The sequence below is a fragment of the Phyllostomus discolor genome, chromosome 1 (genome assembly GCF_004126475.2).
Source record: "Phyllostomus discolor isolate MPI-MPIP mPhyDis1 chromosome 1, mPhyDis1.pri.v3, whole genome shotgun sequence".
NCBI classification, from domain to species: domain Eukaryota; kingdom Metazoa; phylum Chordata; class Mammalia; order Chiroptera; family Phyllostomidae; genus Phyllostomus; species Phyllostomus discolor.
In genome coordinates this window covers 44,558,779-44,572,655 of record NC_040903.2, presented here as the reverse complement: position 1 = coordinate 44,572,655, position 13,877 = coordinate 44,558,779, and the positions used below count along the sequence as shown (strand labels likewise).

The following is a 13,877-nucleotide window of genomic DNA, read 5'->3' as shown; positions in this document are numbered from 1 at the left end:
GTAAGCTTTGGGGTGGGGGAGTTTCTGTATTATTTCTTACTATTTCTAGAAAGGATTGTTTTATAATCTCTTGGAAGTGATTTTAAAGATTAAGAGGATAAAATCTTGTACTAAAGTTAGGGATCTTTCATATATATGGTTATTTAAGCTCCATTTGAATTTTGTCAGTGACAAAACAAAATCACTTCTCCAAGAAGCTGTGTATCATCTCAATTAGTAGTTAGTCACGGCTACAGTCAAGTTCTCCCATCGAACCAAAATTTCCTGCCAGCCATTTTTCCTTAGGAGCCACATAAAACAATTCTGTAGATACCCTAAGGTTACAGCTCTTCATTCCAGGAGGACGGCTCTGCCTGAAATCCTTCCCCTCTCTATCCTAATCTCCAGTCTCTGGGAATACTATTAATGATTAATGGAAATACTCTGCCTTATGTTGACCTTTTGAAACTGACAATATCTAACCTTGTAAATGGGTCAATAAATTCCAGGAAGTGTACCCGATTCAATGGTTCTCGGATATAACAGAGGTTTGCTGCAAGTGTCTCTCTGTACTCCACTGACTACTAGCTTTATCAACCCTACTGTGTTTGTCCTAGTTTCCAAGATAATGTGAGATTTGAACATATGGGCTCTTCCGTGTGGTTTTGATGGTATCTGAGTTGGGCCCTTATTACAAAGTGCTGCCAAAGAACACTTTTGTCCTTAATTCTGACACTTATCTCAGTGCTATACTGTGAGTCATCCACCCGAAATACACAAGGTGCAACAGCTTCCCTTCACCAGTACATCCAACAAATCCTACAGAGAATCTTTTTAAAAAGAAGGAAAAAAAAAAACCTCTCTAGCCTGTATCCAGCCATCATCTTTCACTCCAAACCATAAAAGAAAACTTTCTACCCTCATTTACGTAAAGACTCTTTCCCACAGAACCGTAACTGTTTAGGAGGCAAGGACATTTTGGCTGTTAGAAGGCATGACAGTAATCGCCATCACCTGAAATGGATTTCCTAATGTTTAAAGCCAGGAAGAAAGTCACTTAAAGTTAAAACCACTTGTCTCACAACAAATATGGAGCCATTTATGTACTTGTTACATTTTTTTGAAAGGTAGAGCATCACAAAGCGTTAGAAAATTTCCTAGACTCATTTGCATAAATGACACATCAAGGAAGAAGAACACTGGACTCATGGCTACCTTCCATGAGTCCGCCCCACTGTGTCTGTAATAGAAGTGTTGAATAAGTGAGTCTCAGGAACAACGGAAAACTCATCTCCTCCAGAACAGACTAGCTCTCCAGTGTCTTAAATGGACTGAAGAGTAGGTTCCATGATTTTTTTTGTTCACTCTAAATAAAAGGTCCTCTGGTCCTTTTGAACCTCAAAATAACCACCTCTTACCAGCCATGATAATATCTGCTTAAGTTTAAGAGTCAAATTTCATATGTTCATGAAACTACCCTCTAATATCAGGCCTGTGTCAGTCCTGTTGCCTGTGGTGTGAAAGAAAGACATGTATACTTTTTCTCTGCCTGCTCTCCTTTTCTCCTTCCGCCCACTCTCTAGGCTGCTTTTGGTTCCTCAAACACAGGAAAGGGAGAAGACGGAAGAAGTAAGCAGCAGGAAAAATTAATCCACTGGGTGCTTAGTGAGCTAGTGTTGTTTCCCCCAGCCATGGGAGATGTTCAATGTTGACATTTTCTTTGTAGCTTCTTTGGAGATCTCTTTATCATCTCCGGGGATCTCTCACATCCAGCTGACATCTTAAAGCTTTCCTCTGGCCCTCCGGTTTTCAAATTGCCTGCCTCTGCACAGAGAGGTGTCCCACTGTTGGTGGCCCACTGCCCTGTAGGTGGTCCTTTCTTGGGAGTGGGGGCGGGCATGGTGCTTTTAAGACAACTCCAGGTTGGCCTGCTCTCCTGCTTGATCTACAGCGGGTCCACAAGCTGCAGCGCAGCATCCCATGCACAGCCCTCTCCTTTGTTGCCGCAGGCCACCAAGTCAGCCCTGGCCCCTTTAGGGTGAACCAGACGCCTGTTCATTGCACCCTAAACTCCAAGGGTCATCTATCAAGATCTCTAAGTGTTTCCTTGAAGCCCCTTTCACTACACTTGAACCTTTTCCAACAAAAGTATTTTGCCTAATTTTCATGTTTTTCCCCAGTTGAATTCCTGGTTTTCCCTTATAGAGTCAAAGTGAGTAATACAGCCCCTCTCACACTCTAAGGCCCTGCATCAGTGGGGCTAGTTCTTCACGTGGGAATGTGGATTTACTCTCCATTTACCTTTTATTCTTGTTTCTTTCAAGACCTTATGTGAAACCAAGGTAAAGAAGGGAGAGACAAAATGTCCCATTTTAGCATTATTATAAAGATAGGACCTAAAAGAATGATTGCCATATCAATAGGTTCTGACTCACTGGTTGTTGGCACAGATCATTAACTTAATTGCTTTCAGTGTTCACTGTTTTCCCCATTTCCATTAAAATTCAGAGCATGTCGAAAAATTCTGATCCATTTTTATAAAACAGCTAGAAAGGTACCAAAAACTGGATTGCTTATAGAAAATGCTAGTTTTACCCCAGATAGTTCATGTGAATGACCCCTTTGTACACATGCATTTAATGCAACATTCATGAAAAGGGAATAAATACAAAACTTTCCATTTTTTGGTCTCTAGGTCGGGATTATGAAAAGGATAAAGTGTGCAAGGAGCTCACCAGTCTCGGAAAAGATGACTTCACATCTTTGTAAGTATAAGATAGTCATCACCCTCTTGGTTACTTGACCGTGAATGAAATTGCAGGTAAGGTAACTTCAGTTCACCATAAAGGTCTGAACCGGTTTCTGCTAAGATTAACAAGATAGAGCTCATTGTCGGTGTAGGCAGAGAAGCCAGACGAACGGAGGACAGCCAAAGACTCCAGCTGAACTATCGTTACTATGGTCTAAGAATTTGTCACTGCTATGTTTATCAATGAGTTAGAAGAGAATAAATAAGCATGGTTTTCTACAGCAAATTAACATGCAAATAGTGCATGCCAGGACTGGCAAACAAAAGCAACAAGGTACAGAACAGGTTCATCTGGGGAGGCTTGAGGGAAAAAACCTGGTGGCTGATATAACGGAAACTTCCAGTCCAACTTCTATTGCTTTACAAGATCAATTTACTCAGAACAAAAATTAAAAGGTAACCTCATATTCTTTTTATTAGTCAAAATATGTACACTATTCTTTTAAAAAGCTGAACAGATTTTATATGTTAATATGTGCAAATGTGGAAAAATTCTAATTAATACACTGACCTTATTTTTCCCCTCAGAGCAATGGTCCAGTACAGCAGAAAATTTCCCAGTGGAACCTTTGAACAGATCAGTCTCCTCGTGAAGGAAGTTGTGTCCCTGACAGAAGCCTGCTGTGCCGAAGGGGCGGCCCCTGACTGCTATGACGAAAGGGTGGGTCCTCGTGGCCTAGCTGGGTGCTTAGGGGCCCGCTGAAGGAAGCCAAGATAGGCCTTTATGCCATATCTTAGGGAGACCCTAGACAGCAATTCCATACACTCTGTTTTGGGGGATATATAAAGAATATTACCCTAAAATCCAGATTTTTTTCTAGCATAATGAATCAACTTTGCCCATTAGTCCTACAGGTTCAAATGAGAAAACTGGGCCATATACTTACTCAGGGAATAATTCTAATCTATTCTGTTTATCTTAAAATTCTACAGATACCTTTATCATGCCAAACCTGGTATTGACTGACCCGGAGCAATTTCGTGTTAGTCTCAAATTAATTTGGTGTTCAGAGGTTGTCCTATATACATAAACTACCAGGCTTTGGGTTTTTCTCCCCTGAAGTATATAATTTCAGCCAAAATTAAAATGCTGAAATGACAGGGTTCAAAACACAGACAGTAGCTAAAAAAAGGTGAAACCACACCTGATTCTAGCAGTTTACTAATGCAGCCCTCAGGCCCGTTGCAAATGGCACTGAGATGCGTCTGGACAAAGCCTCTGCAGACAAATGTCTTCCTGTTCAAGCCTGCAGCCGCTGGCCTGCAGAAACAATGCTCGAAAGATCCCATTAGACTATAATTTGTACAATGATTATTTTTACATTAATTGCTTTATCTGGTCCTTATCTGCTTTTTAAGAATTTTATAATCTTTTTCTCCAATCACCAAATCCATTTAAAAAATGCATCATTTCAACCTGACCTTCTGAAGCACCTTAAAATAAACAAGCATCACATTACCAACCATGATTAGAAAAACAGAACATATTTTTATTTTCTATATTTGCTAACCCATGTCTTTTTTAAAAAGATTTTATTGATTTTTAGAGAGAAGGAAGGGAGGGAGAGAGAGGGAGGGAGAGAAACATCAATGTGCCAGAGGAACATCAATCAGTTGCCCCTCACACTCCTAACTGTGTCAACACACCTGCCGCCCAGGAATGTGTCCTGTGCCCTGATGGGGAATCGAACTGGTGACCTTTTGGTTTGCTGGACAATGCCCAACCCACTGAGCCACACCAGTCATGGCTGCTAACCCATGTCTTGATTAGAGAGAAGCTGCAGTTTTGTAGAGACAGATCAGAAGAGAACAGAGCTGGAATTGACATTTTGTGCTCACTACTTTCCTCTTTCTCCTGCTTATTCAAAGCATTTTTTAAAATGTGTTCATGCTTTTTCTTTGTAAACTTCTTATTTGAAAGGAGGTCATAAAAAACAGTAAAGTTTATAGGGAAAGAAATAGAATGAAAGAGGAGATTCACTGGAAAGAGGCAGAAGAATAAAACAGAGTTCCTAAGAATTCCTAAATTCTGAGAGTCTGATGGAAGGTAGATGTGGAAGAGAATGAGAGATGTAAGCACGTAAAATGAGAATTTCAAAGTCCTTTTTCCCATGTAAATCCCAAAATAATTTTTGCCATGATGACTATTTCTATTCTACATTTTTTTAACTTTTTAAAAAATTATTGTTCAAGCACAGTTGTCTTCATTTTCCTCCATCACTCCCACCCACCCCAGCCATCCCCACCACATTTTCATTCCCAGTTCTTTCCAAAGTGAACATTTTGTTGCTACAATTGCTTCAGTGGTCCTCTTAACCATGGGTTTAGTCTGCCCCCCTGTATCAGTGTATCAGTGTTGAGGCAGCAGATGACGTTGTACCAGCGGTTTTCAGCCCATGCTACACACGAGAATAAGCACAGGGGAAGAAACAGATCCTAAGGCCTCATCTTTGACCTACTGTTTCAGAATTTCTGTGTTGTGCAGCCCAGGCATTTGTTGTTTTCATATATTCTATGAGAGCTTTTAATGCAAATGTGGGCTCAGGAAACACTGGTTAAGAGAATGCAAACTAATACAGAAGACTAAAGCTGTTAACAGTTAAGAGTCTGCTCTGGTAATAAAGAAGGGAGGAGAGCGGGGAGGAGGTCCGCATTCTCTTTGGGCTATTTGCAGCAGAAAGCAGGTGGGCAATCGTATTGGAGCTTTTTGAAATGACCTCCCTTATCCTCAGAAGATGTTAATATCCCTGTGCAGAAACACTGGACTAGAGGATAAAGCTTTTAATGGCTGCAATCAAACACAGTCCATTTATTAACAAAGGTTCTATTATTTTCTTACTCCGAGGAAATTCATTTAGTAACGTCGGTAAGACCCTGTACCTGCCCATTACTATGATTATGCAACTTGCCACATTGACAAATCATCTCATGGATACTTGGACATGGACAGTTTGTTATTAATGAGAATTTTTAAATTTAAGACTAAAGATGTTACACTGAATGAAGAACTATAAGCCTGGAAAGTTGTGTGTATGTCTGTATATTTGTATATACATAAATGAGTTTACTTGCTTTTCTTCTCTCTTTCTAGACGTCAGCACTGTCTGCTAAGTCCTGTGAGAGCGACTCTCCATTCCCGGTGCACTCAGGAACTGCGGAGTGCTGCACCAAGGAGGGTCTCGAGAGGAAGCTCTGCATGGCCGCCCTGAAGCACCCGCCACAAGAATTTCCTACCTACGTGGAGCCAAGTAATGATGAAATCTGTGAGGCATTCAGGAAAGATCCCAAAGAATTTGCTGACCAGTAAGTTGCTTTCATCAGAAGTAGAACTTTAAAGCATAAAATACCAGGAATGTATCTAATCTAACCACCTACTCTAGACAAACACCTCTTCTACAGCAGTCTGGACAACTTCCAATAACGAGAACTTGACTTCCATCCAAGAGAGCCCACCTCTGTCACTGTAGACTATGGTAAATGCCTTTTTCAGACAGAGATAAAAGTCATCTTTCCCAAACCCCCACCCAATCCACCCCGTCTGGTATTTGAAGCAGAATTACGTGGATCCCGTGCCCTCCTGACAGACTTTCAAATATCTGACTGTAGCTATTGAGATGTCCCTTAAGCCAGTGATCCTTGATCTTTTGATCTCCACCTGATCAAACTTTATTGCTAGACACATTGTTAATACTTCATTTCCACGAAAGCACAGGAAACAACAGCTTTTCTCTTCACATTCCAAGGAAGTGTTGTGAACATGACACCCGGGGCATTACATATGTGAACATACTACATTCATAAAGAAGCCAGACTATGCAGAGATTCTTTAAATTAATCTTGGGAGATCATAAAAATAACCAAATATGGGGAAAATCAATTTTGATGAAAAACATATATACAAAAATCAAAAGCAATGGTGTTCAAATGGGCTTTAAAAGAATAAAATCAAGGTCACAGTTTTGTAAAAATTGGTTGGCTGGCCCATCCCTATAAATTTTCACAGAGGATTTTGCCCCAGATTTTCTTTTAGAGTCTCTTTTAGGTTCATGGAGGCTTATGCTCCTAAAAATTAAAAAGATTTTAATAAATAACTAAACCTACACATAGTAATTGTCCAAAATAGTAAACAGAGATAGATAATAAAAAGCAAACTCATAATTACATTCATTCATCTTAATTAATTAAATCAACATCAATAAGCACCTATCATGAGCCATCATAGACACTAAGTGAATAAAGGAACAAATGGCCTCTCCTGTCAAGCAATCAACATGGCAATTTAGGAAAGAAACTATATTTGTTTAATAAAAATATTGATTGAAAGATGCCCTGGCTGGTGTGGCTCAGTGGACTGAGTGCCAGCCTGTGAACTGAAGGGTTGCCAATTCGATTCCCAGTCAAAGCACGTGCCTAGGATACGGGCCAGGTCCCCAGTAGGGGGCACATGAGAGGCAACCACACACTGATGTTTCTCTCCCTCTTTCTTCTTCCCCACCCCTCTTTAAAGATAACTAAATAAAACCTTAAAAAAAAAAAAAAAAGAAAAAAGTGACTGGTATTACAATGCTTTCTGTAAATCTTTAGTGCTTTTTAGATATTAAAACTGTAAACTAACTTCACATGTATCCTGTCTCCATCAAAATATTTCTGAAAAAGCAGATTTTGTTCCCCACAAATGTTTTGACCAATGTTCTTTCCCCCCACAGCTTTATGTATGACTATTCCACTAATTATGGACAAGCTCCTCTGACGCTTTTAGTCAGTTATGCCAAGAGCTACCTCTCTATGGTAGGGTCTTGCTGTACCTCATCAAGTCCCACTGTATGCTTTCTGAAAGAGGTAGGTATCACTTATTAAATAGTTACTTTTTTTTCTTTTATTAAAGCTATTCCTTTTTTAAAATGGTAGAAGCTCAGATTCTGAAATCAATAAAAGTTTCGAACATACCTTTTTTGCATTTTGTTAATTGGCAAAAGAAACATGCCACCACCTCTGGGAAAGAAAGAACAATGTTTAACTGTTTAATGATATTCTCCTTTGTTTTCTAGAGACTCCAGCTTAAACATTTATCAGTTCTCACCATTATGTCAAATAGAATCTGTTCACAATATGCTGCTTACGGGAAGGAGAAGTCGAGGATCAGGTAAGGATTAAGCAACCCCAGTATGTATAGCTGCTTGATTCTGCCCTGCCTATCCACAATATCAGGATTCTCTAAGAAAGTGCTTGTGTTAGAACATATAGACTCGAGAGTTATGCCCAATAATCCTCAAAAGTACAACCCAGTTTTTCTCTACGCAGAATGTAAACAATAGGAAATAAGGCTATGTTGTAAAACATGACATTTGCTCTTAAGCTTTTCCATATATTCATATGGGAAAACAGAGAGCACTAGAAATTATTTCCTCAAAATTCATATCAGCACATATTACAAATACAAAAGCAAGAAAAATACTTTTTAATCATCTGCAATTTGCTTTGCCCATTTTTGTCTTCAAATCAGACTTTTTTATTTTTGTTACATGAAGCTTTGTGCTATATAATATATATCTCTTAAGCTTTGTGAATTTACATGAAATACTTAGCTACTTTATTCGTAACTTTCACTTTTATTTTTATATGGCTACTGTTAACTCCATGTTTTAATTCTGACATTTTCCACATCTATAGTTCTCTCATTATCTCCTCAGACACCTAGATTTGACAGCTTTAGCTTATCTTTTCAGCATTAACATTCTCTTTAATTCCTTCTAACTCTGATCCACAAACTTTTTTCATTTAATGGAAATAAAAATTTATTTTGTGTTGGCACCAGATCCTAAGCTTCCCTTAAAGGAATAGAAACTACTTTCATTAGTCCTTCAAAAATAGTTTTCCATTAGAACTATTCAAGTACTAAATGGCATTTTCTCACTTTAGTTTTCCTTTTGCATTAAGATAGTGTAGTTGGCAAGCAGAGCTTAGGAATTTATAATATAAAACCACCTATAAGATATATCTCTCATAATCATTAATTTATACTTTCATTAGTGTCTATAAAATTACCTAAAAGAAGTATCATTGAATGTGAACAAAGATTTAGCTACAAATACTGGTATCTTTTTTTTTTAAATATGAAAAAATAAAGATTTTCTAAATGTCCCTAGAATAGAGTGCACACTTAAATCAGTTATGGTGTATCCATCTGAGAGGAGACCAAACAGTTTATTATAATTATATTGTAAAGAAATATTAATGAAAACTATAAAACCTTACTAAAAGAAATTGAAGATATAAAATAAATAGGAATACACTCTATGCTTATGGATTAGAAGAGCTAACATTGCTAAAAATGTTCATACTATCCAAAGCAACCTACAGAGTCAATGCAATTCTTATTAATATACCAATGGCATTTTTATTTGCAGAAATAGAAAGAAAAGGTCATCCTAGATTTGAATAGAAGCTCAAGGGACTCCATATATCCAAAACAACCTTGAAAAAGTAGAACAAAGTTGGAGGCCTCATACATTTTAAAACATACTACAAAAAAACAATAATCAGGATGCAGTTGTAGTAGTATAAAAAGATATATAGACCAATGGAACAGAATTGAGAACTCAGAAACAAACCCTTATGTATTTGCATAAATGATTTTGGCAAGGGAGCCAAGACTACACATAAAAAAAAAAAAAAAAAAAAAAGGACAGTCTCTTCAACAAGTAGTTCTGGGAAAATTGGATGGTCACTTGCTAAAGAATGAAGTTGAACCCTTACCTTACACCATAGGTTAAAATTAAGTTGAAATGGATTAAAAATCTAAAGCTAAAACTATAAAACTCCTAAAAAAAACCCACAGGGGAAACTTCAGGATATTGGATTTGGCAATGATTTCTTGGAATTAATCCCAAAGCACAGGCAGCAAAAGCAAAAATAGACAAATAAGATTACATTGAACTTAAACTTGTGAGCATTAAAGGAAACAGAGTGAAAAGGCAACCTATGGAAAGAGAGAAAATATTTGCAAATCATGTCTCTAGTAAGGGTTTAATAGCCAGCATGCATAAGGAACTGTTACAAATCAACAACAAAATACTGAATAAACTGATCACAAAAAAACAAAAACAAAAAAGGACTAGGCAAACAACTAGAACAGGAAGAGATTCACAGAAATAGAGATCGCATGGAGGGTTATCACTGGGGAGGCAGAGGGAGGAGAGTGGGGTAAAGGTACAGGAAATAAGAAGCATAAGTGGTAGCTACAAAATAGACAGTGGGATGTTAAGAATAGTATGGGAAATGGAGAAGCCAGAGAACTTACATGTATGACCCATGGACCCGAACTAAGGGAGGGAATGCTGATGGGAGGGTGTGTGCAGGGAGGAGGGGAATAAAGGGGAGGAAAAATGGGACAACTGTAATAGCATAATCAATAAAATATATTTTAAAAATAATTGAATAGATGATTCTCCAAAAGAGACAGAAAAATGGCCAACTAGCACATGAAATGGTTCTCGACAGCTCAACAACAACAGTTTCCCATCATAGGGGAAACATGAGTCAAAACCACAATGCCACTACTGAATAGGATTGCCCATTAGGATTGCCACTACCGAAAAAAGAAGAAGAAAATAACAAGTGTCAGGGAGAATGTGAAGAAATTGGAGTCCTTGTGCCCTGTTGGTAAAATGCAAAATGTTGTAGTCAGTATGAAAAACAATGCTGTTTCCTCAAAAAATTAACAGAATTCCTCTGTGATTCAGCAATCCCATTTCTGCATATAGGGTGAGGCAAAAGTAGGTTTACAGTTGTTCATATAGAAAAATAAAACAACAATAATAATAATACAAGAATAATCTCTGTTTCACGTACTCATGACTGTAAAAGACCTACTTTTCCCCCACTCTATATATATTTCTAAGAATGCAAAGCAGGATCTCAAGATATTTGCACATCCATGTTCCTTGCAGCATTATTCACAATTGCCAAGAGGCAAGAGTAACCCAATGTACATTGACAGGTGAATGAATAAAGAATGTGGCATACACCTTAAAAAATCCTATCACATGCTACAACATGGATAAAACGTAGGACATCATGTAAAGCAAAATGAGCAGTCACAAAAGAGCAAATACTGTGTGATGCCAGTCACATGGAGTATATTAAGTAGTGAAAATCATGAAAACAGAAAGTAAAAATGTGGTTGTCAAGGGAGGGGGGCTGCAGTCAGTGTTTAACAGGCAGAGAGTTCTGGTTTTACAAGACAAAAAACTCCTAGAGATCTGTTACAACAATATGGACTCACTTAATATTACTGAACTACACACAAAAATGGTCAAGATGGTAAATGTCACATTACATGTTTATCACCACAATAAAGAATATTTAATGATATGCAGCATAGTATTTTTAGGACTATAAGATGCATGGGACCATAAGACTTACCTAGGTTTTAGAGGAGGAAAATTGGGAAAAAAAATTTTGAAGCAAAAAATTTGGTAAAATATTTAATAGCATAAATAACATAGGCCACCCCCCCACAGTAAGCTACATTCAGACTAGAAGACACACCCCTATTTTCCTCCCAAATTTGGGGGGAAGTGCGTCTTATAGTCTGAAAAATATCTAAGTGAAAAGATAAACTCTTCGATAGTATGACATAATTCCTTGTAAAATACTTAATATCCTGGATACCTTGTAAAATACTTAAAGGTTTCACACCAAAACATCAACATCTATGAACTCTGTGGTTTACGGGTAAACGTCTTTATTCCTCACTTTATTTATACTGTAGTTTGTAAGCAAATTTATAAAAACATTTAAGAAAACTGTGAGGGACCCCAAAAACACCACATTGGCCTTATGAATAGAGAGATGTTAGTGCTTTCTTTACTGCCATTTTAGATTTAACATTTTAAAACCACCCTTCAACTATGTAGATCTGGCCAAAAGACAAGCTGCATAAAAGTACTGAAAATTTGAAAAGCTTCAGCGGGGAAGGCTGCATGTTGAGCGGTAGCTCCAGCACGGAGGACCCATTGCATAGCAGATGTGTTCATGCAGCTGCTGAAGACAGAGTTGAAATGATGGCATTATTTCTCCAGTGTTTGTTTTCATAATGAAACCGGGGAAACTGAAACTTGGAGTAAGCTAACAAGTTCTTTTTTAACTGTTTAGCCACCTCATAAAATTAGCCCAAAAAGCACCGACTGCTGACCTGGAGGATGTTTTGTCACTAGCTGAAGATGTTACCACAATCCTCTCCAAGTGCTGTGAGTCTACCTCTGAGGACTGCATGGCCAAGGAGGTAAGAGAATCCCCATCGTCATCGTCTGCCCTGCACTCAGTGGCAAGAATACACTCTTCTGAGCTACCTTTCACGTGAATCATCAGAACGATCCTCACATGTATCCTATGAAACTAAATACACTAATTCCATTTTGCGCAGGAGGGAACAGATTAGCGAGGATCAATAATTAAAGTCACAGAACGAGTACATATCAAAGTCCGAACACAAAAGGCTTTCTGATTCCCAAGAACTTAGTGTAACTGCAGAGCCCTGCACAGTATCCACTAGCCATATATGGTTATTTAAGTTAATTATAATTAAACTTAAATAAAAGTTAAACTTCAGTTCTTCAGTCACACTAGCCCCAGTTCAAATGCTCACAAGTATTAGGCAGTACAGATACAGATAACTTTCATCATCACATATTAAAGTTCTGTTAAACAATATTGCAACAATTATACTATTAGAAGTTATGGTTTTTCTTGTATTCAATACCTGTCATAATTTGATCATTCAGTTTTTTTTTCACCATTTTTCATTTACCCAATACTTTCAAGTAGATGTGAACTTGAACAATTACTCTTGACAAATGCCACTCTCCAAATCTGTGGGCCTCTACAGTAACAGTGACATTGTGCTGCCAGGTCTTTTTCCACTAAGAATGCATGTCTGTGTTAATAGGTGTTTTTCTATAATCTGACTTATAATGGCTAGTAGGTCTTGGTGTCTGTCTGTCTGTCTGTCTCTCTCCCCACCCCCCAGCTCCAGGTAGATAGACAGGTAGACAGATAGACAGACAGCCAGAATGTACTATGTCAATCTTCTAGGTATACCTTATTTTATTTAACCAGAACTCTATTATTGGGTTTCAGTGTTTCACCTTTTGCATTTTAATGCTGTCTTTTATAGGCTTATAGCTAATTCATGAGGATACATTCTTGGAAGTCAAATTGTACATGCTCAGGATTTCAGTACATATTGACAAATGACCCTCTGGGGTGGGGGGGCGGTGCTCTGCCCACAGGGCCTCCCCAGCAGCCACAGATAAGAATAAGTCTACCAAGACATGATCTGCTTGGGGAGAAAAGGTGGCCAATCTCTCAAAGGAGTAGGGCCAAGAGCCTTTTCCTCAATGGGCTTTTATTAGGTTCATTTCACACAGGAATACAAATAAAGCTCATTAATCATTGTTAGGCAGTAAGGATCAAACAATAGATAACATATGAAGAACTACGAGAGTTTATTCTGAGTCAAGGTCTGCTAGCTAAAGGACTACAAAACTTTGGGGAACAAACTCACTTCCTGCTGGGACTTTCATCATTTAATTGAGAGCATTCTAAACAAAGCAGGTTTCACAGGACTTTACATATTCTTTCTTAGGTCTGATTGCCCTAGGGAACCTGCCCTTTCCAGCACAGGACACCCACCACCAGCATTGTTTCAGGCTTAAGGTATTGTTTCAGGCTTAAGTCAGGCAGGGGAAGTAAGGCAGCCAGGGGATTAGGAGACTTCTTGCAGACAGAATGAGGACTCAGGCTATGTAAAAGCTGACGGGTGAGGGTCCATCACCCCTTTTTGCTATAGCCCCCCAAGTCCTTCCCTGGGGCCTCCCCTGTGATCGTGCCTGTCTTAGATCATTCCCCCTTTGGGGAATCTTACCAGACATTGGCTAACCGATCAAGCACTGGAGGCCAGGCAGGGTGAAGAAAAAGGAGCAGAAGTGGCGCCCCCTGCCAGGGAGATAAGCTTTGTCTACTTAGTGGCTTATGGTCCAAAGGTCACTCACTCAGCCTTAGCCATGAGGGGGTTACAGCTTCTGAA

The 13,877-nt window shown here is 38.6% G+C and overlaps 1 protein-coding gene across 1 annotated transcript in view; it reads left to right on the top strand.

Annotated features, from left to right (window-relative positions):
• The window catches only part of GC (GC vitamin D binding protein), a 37,454-nt gene that overhangs the window by 10,657 nt on the left and 12,920 nt on the right, over positions 1 to 13,877 (top strand). Inside the window, exons 2-7 of the mRNA XM_036021856.1 lie at positions 2,675 to 2,744; positions 3,317 to 3,449; positions 5,880 to 6,091; positions 7,495 to 7,627; positions 7,837 to 7,931; positions 11,945 to 12,074. Of these exons, the coding sequence (XP_035877749.1) occupies positions 2,675 to 2,744; positions 3,317 to 3,449; positions 5,880 to 6,091; positions 7,495 to 7,627; positions 7,837 to 7,931; positions 11,945 to 12,074 (773 nt within the window). The remainder of the gene's footprint in view (positions 1 to 2,674; positions 2,745 to 3,316; positions 3,450 to 5,879; positions 6,092 to 7,494; positions 7,628 to 7,836; positions 7,932 to 11,944; positions 12,075 to 13,877) is intronic.